Here is a 10,073-nt window from a genome sequence, read left to right on the forward strand (position 1 = left end):
TGTATGGTCATTTATCTTTCAAAAGGACGCCAGATCCGCCTTCAGAATCTGTTCTCTTGTTATTGGAGGATTGCCTGAGTTCATATTAAGGACATATTCCCCTAGAAATCAGAGGCTAAGTTCATGGGCATCTCCCTCTCTCTACCGCCTAGCCTTCAGCTACTGGGTTCCTCCTTCAGGATATTTGGGAGATAATTGCAGAATGCAACATTTCCCAAAGCTTACTTCTTCTCACCGCGTTCCTGTGTTACCCTGAACCATTCAACATTAATTATTGCAGAATGACATATTAATAATCTACAGAGATCTGTAGAAACTTGCGGCTATAGAAATTTGACATATTCTTTCACTGAGGCGACTTATTTCCCTCACTGGTCTGAACACTGTGGTTTTCCAGGAGTAATTATACTTGCACTTGTCATTAGGTCTCTTTCAAATTCAATTCAAAGTCTTTCCGAATTTAATTTAAAAAAAACACTTGCTTATCCTCGACCTGCCTGAAGTTAATACTTCAATGCAAAATATTCTTTATTTCATCACTGAACTGTGATAATTTGATATCTGCCGAGAATCAGCGCTGAAGAAGGGTCACCAGATCAAAAATACTAACTTTGCTTTCTCTGCATAGATGCTGCCAGACCTGTTGAGATTTTCCAGCAATTTCTGATTTTGCTCCTGATTTCCAGGACCGGTGTTTTTTTATATATAAGTCAATGGAATGTGTCAATATTCTTTGAACAGATTGATTTTGGTGAAGAATTATACATACCCAGATTAGCACTGCTGCCTCATAGCTCCAGGGACCTGGGTTCGCGTCTGGCCTTAGGTGACGAACTGTGTCTGCATGATTTCTTCTGGATGCTCTGAGTTGCTCCCACAATCCAAAGATGTACAGGTTGAGTGGATTGGCCTTGATAAATTGCCCGTAGTGTCCAGGGAAGTACTGTTAGGTGGATTAGCCATGGGAAATGTAGGGTTATGGTTATAGAGTAGAGAGATGGATCTGAGTGGGATGCTCTTCAGAGGGTCTGTGTGGATCTGATGAGCCGAATGAACTGCTTCTACACAGTAGGGATTCTAGGAATCGTGGAATAGAGTCTTAGTCCACTTTTGTAATCTTGTGACAATAAATACAGAATGTGCCGAATGCTGGTTTAGGCACCAGCACAGTGGGTGAGATCCAATTACTGTGACCCGGATCAATAATGTCATTGTCCATCATAAATTTAACCTCTTCCTCCACTTGATCAAATTTCTCTGTATATTCTTTTTGTAGGTAATTCACCCTTGCATTACAATCATCAACAGCCAACAACACTTTTACACGTTTATTCACCCAATGGTTCAGTATTAGCCTTTATAAATCGCATTGATCATTTTCTGGAAAATAAAGTATTATCTATCTAACTGTTTATGTCCCTCCATAATATCAAATCTACTGGAGGGTCAACTTTTTAATTTTCAATTTCTGATTCATTCTCTAATTGGTCTGATATTTTTATTTCACTCCCTATTTCCTTTGGTACCACAGATATAATTGTCACCTGACTATTATCCTTGAGATAATATGTCTTTATTATATTAACAGGACACATTCGCTGATTTTTCTTCCTGTCTAGAGTTGGAACTACATAATTAACACCGTGCAGCTTCGTTTAGATTTGACAAGGACCCATGAACCTTGCTTTAATGGTTCCCAGAGACAGGTAATAACAGTTACAATTTCTCGCAAGAAATTTTCAGATTTTGGCATTTTTTGCCTGCTCTAGTTTTTATTGTTTGTTTATCACTCAGTGCTTTTCAGCCAAGTCATGCTTTATTTTTCTCTCTGAAACTTAAAAGAGAGGTTGGTCTTTGAGCTTTGGTTTATCACCTTTTCCTTGATCACTTTAAGTGGTCCACTAAACCATGTCCATAAATTGTTCAAAATGACAGAATCCTCTGGACTCATTAGGACCATCGCTAATGGCAAGGAGTAACATGAATTCCTTTATCTCCAATCATGACACCATACATGATAACAGCTCTAATCATGGTCTCAAAGTTGAATTCATCTTTCCAATGTCCCTGGAGATTTTGGGTCACAAGTGGAAAATGTGACCTTTTCATTTCCCAATTAATCATCATTTTTTTGAATATTTGCAGCATCAAATTTAAACCTTGATCTGATTGTATTTCTTGGGTAATTTGTACCTTGTGAAAAAATTGAACTAAATTCAATGCAGCAAGTGAAAGTGAAATGTATGAATCAGCTTCCACACTTTTAGATTTAGGTAAGATTAATTTTAGCAAGATGTGGCAGAGATTGTCAACAGTAAACTGGGTAAAACAACTGATGAATAGTAAGGGATGTTTAAAAAGACATTTAACACAATACAAAAGTGGGTTTTACTCCTGACAGGGTAAAAGCTCCACTTTACAGAAAAACAGCCATGAGATAAGAGACAGAATAAAAAAGAAGAAAGGGCTTACAAAATTGCAAAACATCAGCACACAACCTGCTCAATGGAGGTTCACAAAGCAGCTTATATGAGCTGTGCAAATGGGTTATGAAAGGAAACTTGCCGGGGACGTCAAAATCAATTGGAGGAAATTATACAGGTGCATAAAGGGAGAGCGGGTGGTCCAGAGGAACGTTGGCCTACTAAAGACTAAAACTGGGGATATTGTCAATGACTACAGGGAAATGGCACACATGGGACAGCATGGTGGTTCAGTGTTTAGCACTGCTGCCTCAAAGCGCCAGAGACCCGGGTTCAATTCCCACCTCGGGCAACTGTCTGTGTGGAGTTTGCACGTTCTCCCCGTGTCTGTGTGGGTTTCCTCCGGGTGCTCCATAGTTTTCTCCCACAGTCCAAAGATGTGCAGGTCAGATGAACTGGCCATTCTAAATTGCATGTAGTGTTAGGTGCATTAGTCAGGGGTAAATGTAGGGGAATGGGTCTGGGTGGGTTGCTCTTTGGAGGGCCAGTGTGGACTTGTTGGGCCGAAGGGCTTGTTCCCACACTGTAGGGAATCTAATCTAAGCTAATATTGAATAATTACTTAGCTTTAGCATGGAGGATAGCTTGCCAGAAGTCCTGAGGAAATTATTAGTGGATGGGGAACAGAGACTGAATACAATTAACGCAAGTCAAACATCAGCAATTAGGAAATTAGTGGAATTAAAGAGTGAGAAATCCCTGGGACTTGATGGTTTCCGTTCAAAGGATGGAAGGCACAATGGTTAGTACCGCTGCCTCACAGCACCAGGATCCCAGGTTCAATTCCAGCTTTGGGTGACTGTGTGGAGTTTGCACATTCTCCCTGTGGGGTTTCCATTGAGTGTTCTGGCTTCCTCCCACTGTCCAAAACAGTGCAGGTTAGGTAGCTTGGCCATTCTAAATTGTTCATAGTGTACAGGGATGTGCAGGCCACTCACCCTTCTGACTTGGATATATCTCACCATTCTTTCACTGTCATTGGGGCAAAATCCTGGAATTCTCTCCCAAATGGTATTATGGGTCAACCTGCAGGACACAGACTGCAGCGGTTCAAAGAGGTAGCTCACCATGACCTTCTCATGTACTGTAAATCCTAGCCAGCTAGTGACACCCACATCCCACAAATGAATACAGATTGTTCTGTTATAATATGCATTTCATCAAAGTGAATTTGTTGTAAAACTATTGACAAATCGGGGACACTGCTTCTAAAGTACAAACTTTTAAAACGTGTGTTGGCTGTAATGTGATTACAGCACCAACGCTTTAAGCACTGTTTCTAAAGCATGATTTTTGTATAATGCAGGGTTGCACAAGAATACAACCATTGTGCTGTAGCAGAACTAACTGTAAATAGTTAAAAATCACACAACACCAGGTTATAGTCCAACAGGTTTAATTGGAAGCACACTAGCTTTCAGAGTGACGCTCCTTCATCAGGTGGTAGTGGAGGGCTCAATCCTAACACACAGAATTTATAGATTCTGTGTGTTAGGATTGAGCCCTCCACTACCACCTGATGAAGGAGCGTCGCTCCGAAAGCTAGTGTGCTTCCAATTAAACCTGTTGGACTATAACCTGGTGTTGTGTGATTTTTAACTTTGTACACCCCAGTCCAACACCGGCATCTCCAAATCATAAATGTAAAAATGTTGAGTGTCAAGTGACAGAAAGTAGAGATAATGTGTAAGCACTTACATTGCCAGGACAGAGGGTGGTACGGGTATGGAATATGCTTCCAGAGGATGTGGTGGAGGCTGGTACAATTGCAATATTTAAGAGGCATTTGGATGGGTATATGAATAGGAAGGGTTTGGAGAGATATGGGCCTGGTGCTGGCAGGTGGGACTAGATTGGGTTGGGATATCTCGTTGGCATGGACAGGTTGGACCGAAGGGTGTGTTTCCATGCTGTACATCTCTATGACTCTATGGTGATCTGTGATGGGCCTCAGTTATTCACATTATTGGTTAATGTCTTGGATAATGGCATAGAAAGTCATATATCCAAATTTTCTGATGACACAAAATTAGGCGGCATTATCAACAGTTTAGGTGACAGGATAAAATTACAAAGCGACACTGATAGACTAAGGGAATGGATATGGCAGAAGGAGTGCAATGTACGCAAGTGTGGAGTTATCCGTTTTGGATCACAAAAGGATAGATCAGGGTCCTTGCTATGAAGTTAAATGCAGTAGATGTGCAAAGATACTTGAGGGTTCAGATGCATACATCTTTAAAATGTCACAAACAGGACCTAAAAATAGTCAATAAAGCTAATGGAACACTGGCCCTTATATCTGAGGGAGTCAAATATAAGGATGCAGAAGTTGTAGCTGTACAAAACCCTGATTAGATCTCATCTGGAGTAATGCAAGCCGATCTGAACACCACCACGTTGCCTTTGGGGCGGAGTACAATGTAGGTTTTCAAGACTAATGCCTGGACATCAGGTATTAATTTAGGAAGAGAAATTGCATAAATTAGGCCTGCAAACTCTAGCATTTAAGAGATTAAAGGGTAACCTAGGCAAAATCTTCAAGATATTAATAGGAAAATACAGGGTAAGTAAAGATAAATATTTCTACTGGATGGGGTTTCTAGAACTTGGGGACACATTAGAAAATGAGGGCCAGACAGTTCAAAAGACGTGTCAGGAAACACTGCTACACACAAAGGGTAGGAGATATTTGGAACTCTCTTCCACAAACAGCAGTGGACAAGGATGAAATGTTAATCTTAAATCTGTTATGGACCAGACCAAACCCCCTCAAAATACATGAAGAAAATAATATAGACCCAAACTTTTTCTTATTTTAAAGGCATTGCATTTGGTTACAATTCAATTAGTCAAACCACCAGTCTTGAAGTAAGACGCACTTTATTCATTCACTATAGTTGAACTGTGTCACTGTACAGTTATAAGGGAGATAAGCAACTGGTGATGGTTTAACCTGAGGGCCACCAAACCTCAGGTGAGGGAGGAGGTTGAGAAGGAAAGCCTTTCATGGTAACCTCTAATCAGCGATGGGAATTGAACCCACACTGCTCGACAAACCAACAATCCAGCTGACTGAACTAAACCCAATTCACTATAGTTGAGATGCAACAAAAGAAAGATGAAATTGGAATAACAATGCTCCTGGAAAACTTAACAGAATAATAGGTTATTTGACGACTAAACAGTAACTGTTCCCAATAGTAGTATCCCATGAACACAAAGGTAAATTCAGTAAAATAGATTGACTCACAGACAATTCTCTAGTCCAGGAGGAAAAACATCAACAAAAACTCAGAGACAGAGAGTAACAGGGAGAGATGTACTGCAGCTTCAAGCCCAGCTTCAAGATCCTAGCAACAACTGCAACTGAAAGGTAAAACTAAAAAAAATCCAGCTTCTGTGGGAGTTTGACCCCATCGATTCAAGTTGCTTCTATTATTCTAACTTTAAAAAAAACTCACAAGGCCTCACAAGCTGTTTACTTTATTGGATTCTAGTAGAAAGCTCAGTATCTCTGCCATAAATCTTATCTTAAAACAAACCCATCATAAAGTACCTCCCTTTAAAGATACATTATCATCACAAATATGAGATAGACAAATTATTGATCAGCAAAGGTATTAAGGGATGTGGGCCACCCATGAATTTATACCACAGAGCAATCATGATCATATTAAATTATAGAACACTGATAGAAGAGCAATATGAAGTTCAATTGAAGTGACTTATGGAATTTTGAGATACTTTCCTGGTAAAGAGAATTTTAATAATTAGTCTTGCATGGAGAAGGGAAATGATCTCGAATTTCCAATTTAATTATGGCTTTGTGAGACACATTTGACATTGTGCCTGAAACCTCCATTCCATCTTTGGCCAGTTGCAGTGCTACATTCCCTTTTCCAATAGCAGTTTTGGTGAAGGAACTAGATTCATGCAGTTGTGTATACATCATTTTGTACAAATTTTGATCAGTCTTTGTTTTTGTGTCAGGAATGTACAGAGCAAACTCGCTGTCATACTTGATGCAGTCAAAGGGGTTGGAGAACAGAAGAGAGAACTGCTGGTCACCAGTGGAGTAGCTGAGGACCCCAGCAGTGCCATAGAGTGAGAATGGGGTCTTGGTGAACACACACATTCCTTTCCTCTCTTTCGCTATAGTCGGAGGTGGGGGACTTTGTACAACACCACAGTCAGCATATGTCCTGAAAAATGAGATGTTGCATATGTATGAATATCACAGCTCAATTTTAAAAGATGATTAAAAATTTCATTTTGCAGCTTTTCTAAAATAAAACAAAAACAACATGAATTTTTATAGCGTAACAAGTGGCACAGATAGGCTGCAGAGGGAGAAACTGTTCCCCTTAGCAGTGAGGAGTCAATAACCAGGGGACATAGTTTTAAGGTAAGGAGCAGGAGGTTTAAAGGGGATTTGGGCAAAAACCATTCACTCAGATAGTGATGGGTATCTGGAACTCAATGCTTAAAAAGGTGGAAGAGGTAGGAACCCTTAATTGTAAGGTATAAAATAAATTCAGTTGTCTTTATGAGCACTTCTGCATTTCAAGGAAATAAACACTTAGTGGGTAGATCAAAAACCAAACCTCTTTATGGTGACAGCAGTGTTTAAACTGGAGATTTGTCATGAAAGAGTTGGTCTGGATTCTATCTGCTCAGCAGTTACTTTATTGTTCTTCAATCTACTTGTGTGGTTACATCCACCTCTACATTTCCATATCCACTGTTTTGATCCAAGTATCTGCCCCCCTCACACTGGTAAGTGGAGGGATGGGTTTGTGAGCTGTGTCTCAGAGGGTGTAGTGGGGTCATTAACTGAGTGGCAGGGAGGGAACGCTGACAACATTTAAGAAGTTTTTGGATGAGTACTTGAAACACCATAGCATATAAGGCTTTTGACCAACTGCTGGAAAATGGGACTCGAATCCTTCATTACTGACATAGAAATAATGGACGAAAGAGCCCGCTAATCATCTGACCAAATTTAATCTCAACTAACATTAATAAAATTGATTGTAAATTAGAGGGTATAATTCTTTACATTACTGCGGTTGTAAATATGACTTTATTATGTGGCATGCACTTTGGTAAGTCCAGATGACTTCAATGTGACACATTGTATAAAGCCATAAAGTTATAACAGCTCAGAAAGAGGCTGTTTTGGCCATTATTTCTATGTCAGTAATGAAGGATTCGAATCCCATTTTCCAGCAGTTGGTCAGAAGCCTTGTATGCTATGGTGTTTTAAGTACTCATCCAAAAACATCTTAAATGTTGTCAGCGTTCCCTCCCTGCTGCTCAGTTAATGACCTCACTACACCCTCTGAGACACAGCTCACAAACCCATCCCTCCACTTACCAGTGTGAGGGGGACAAATACATGGATCAAAACAGTGGATATGGAAATGTAGAGGTGGATGTAACTACACAAGTAGATTGAAGAACAATAAAGTAACTGCTGAGCAGATAGAATCCAGACCAACTCTTTCATGACAAATCTCCAGTTTAAACACTGCTGTCATCATAAAGAGGTTTGGTTTTTGATTTACCCATCAAGACCTTTGGTCTAATTTGAGTGTTTATTTCCTTTAAATGCAGAAGTGCTCATATAGACAACTCACTAATGACAATTTACAGGAACTGGGTGATCTGGATACACTATTAACCATCAAATCTCTTACATTGCTGAGGGGCATCAGGAAGTGGGTTAAACATTCAAAGGCAAACATGGGGTAAAACTTGCAAAGGATATCACCAAGTGACCTTGATCAGACCACTACATTTCAAACAGGGAGGTGTGAGGCAGGGAGCTGGGCATGCCTAACTCAGTGAATAACACACTCAGATCAGGACACTTTCAGCCTCATTCCCGATGAAGTGAGTATGCCTGAAACATTGATTCTCCGGCTCCTCGGATGCTGCCTGACCCGCTGTGCTTTTCCAGCATCTCACTCCGATTTAGATCAGGAAGCAGACTCAAACTCTGCTTCAGTGCAGGATTGAAAAATGTGTTGCTGGAAAAGCGCAGCAGGTCAGGCAGCATCCAAGGAGCAGGAGAATCGACGTTTCGGGCATAAGCCCTTCTTCCCAAAACGTCGATTCTCCTGCTCCTTGGATGCTGCCTGACCTGCTGCGATTTTCCAGCAACACATTTTTCAGCTCTGATCTCCAGCATCTGCAGCCGTCACTTTCTTCAGTGCAAGATTACCGAGTTCCCTGTACTCACGCTGCTGCAGTTAAATCAAAGCGCTTGCTGCTGTTTGTGATCTCGATTCCAACAAGTATATTAGAGTCAACTGATTTTACAATCTCTTCGATTGGAGTCGCCATTCTGTTAAAAATATAACACAACATGCAATGCTCAAGGCACATTTGTAAAACATGAATAACACACACCAACACCAAACCGCTGCAGCTAACCTTGCCTGATTTCCTGGGGAGGGATCTCTTTGGGTAATCCATACCTTGTGAAAAAATTGAACACTTGCAATATCATATACACTAAAGACACTGCTTCAGGAAATCTTCTTGAAACATCCACAATTATTCTGGATGCAACAAGGGAACAAGCATTATTGGATTTAGTAATGAGAAATGAGCCAGATTTAATTAGTAACCTAATTGTGAGTGAATATTTATCACATAGTAATCATAAGATGATCGAATTCGATGTAACATTGAACAATCACCTGATGAAGGAGCAGCGCTCCGAAAGCTAGTGTTTCCAAATATACCTGTTGGAGTATAACCTGATGTTGTGTAATTTTTAACTTTGTACACCCCATTCCAACACCGGCGTCTCCAAATCTCGAGTTTTAGGTTAGGTGAGGCTGAGTTTATTAAGATGAGAAAGAGACTATCCACAGTAAACTGAGAAAATATGCTAATAGGTAAAACAACCGAAGAACAGGAGAGGACGCTTAAAGAAACATTTAACCCAATACAAAACTAGATGCTCCCCAAGGGAGACAAAAACTCCACTTCACAGAAAAAAAAACAGCCATAGCCAACTAAAGAGATGAGGGGCAATATAAAACTGAGAGAAATGACTTACAAAAATGCAAATATTGGAGGGAATCTATTCCTGTCAGAAACCTTCACGAAAGAGCCCAATTTCTGAGTAGGTCACAGTAGAATTTTCTTTATTCAAGCTTGCATCAATGCAGCTTGGGAGGGGCTGCAGGGTCAAGCTCCAACACAGCCTGCCCATTAAATGTCAACATATTTATACATTTCCACATCACAATGGTTCCATGGAACATTGGTTAAAAAATTAAACCACCTTTTGCAAAAATAAGTTGTGGTATCGTCTCCTGTGTCTCCAGCATGTCATAATTCACGTTGTTCTTGCAACTTCTGGTTTTCTCAGAACCTCTGTTTGTGCGCTTCTTATGTGGTTTGAACTGTCTATGATCTCCAGCTTGATCTCTTGATGTCAGGTGAGACCATGTGAGCAACTGCATTCGCTTCAGCACCTCAGTACTGTTCAAAACTGCTATGTTCTCTTATTTTGCGGTTATGTGGGAAAACTATTTTAATTAATGGATACATCTTGCTCTTGGTCCTGCT

General features: G+C 40.3%; 1 protein-coding gene and 1 long non-coding RNA gene across 2 annotated transcripts; one reads left to right on the forward strand and one right to left on the reverse strand.

The window, feature by feature from the left end:
- The first annotated feature begins 12 nt into the window (after positions 1-12).
- LOC148145145 (uncharacterized) lies at positions 13-6,691 on the forward strand. The gene is made up of 3 exons (XR_015750952.1): positions 13-826; positions 1,589-1,706; positions 6,477-6,691. It is a non-coding gene; the product is annotated as an uncharacterized LOC148145145 (long non-coding RNA).
- LOC122563280 (uncharacterized) lies at positions 5,356-9,833 on the reverse strand. The gene is made up of 3 exons (XM_043716974.2): positions 9,559-9,833; positions 8,731-8,835; positions 5,356-6,688 (listed from the first exon to the last, which is right to left on the reverse strand). The coding sequence occupies exons 2-3, from the start codon at positions 8,832-8,834 to the stop codon at positions 6,250-6,252; spliced, it is 543 nt and encodes a 180-aa protein (XP_043572909.2). The 5' UTR covers position 8,835; positions 9,559-9,833; the 3' UTR covers positions 5,356-6,249.
- Positions 9,834-10,073: the final 240 nt, after the last annotated feature.

The sequence above is a fragment of the Chiloscyllium plagiosum genome, unplaced genomic scaffold (genome assembly GCF_037043375.1).
Source record: "Chiloscyllium plagiosum isolate Xiang-an unplaced genomic scaffold, Cpla_swu_hap1 HiC_scaffold_26, whole genome shotgun sequence".
NCBI classification, from domain to species: domain Eukaryota; kingdom Metazoa; phylum Chordata; class Chondrichthyes; order Orectolobiformes; family Hemiscylliidae; genus Chiloscyllium; species Chiloscyllium plagiosum.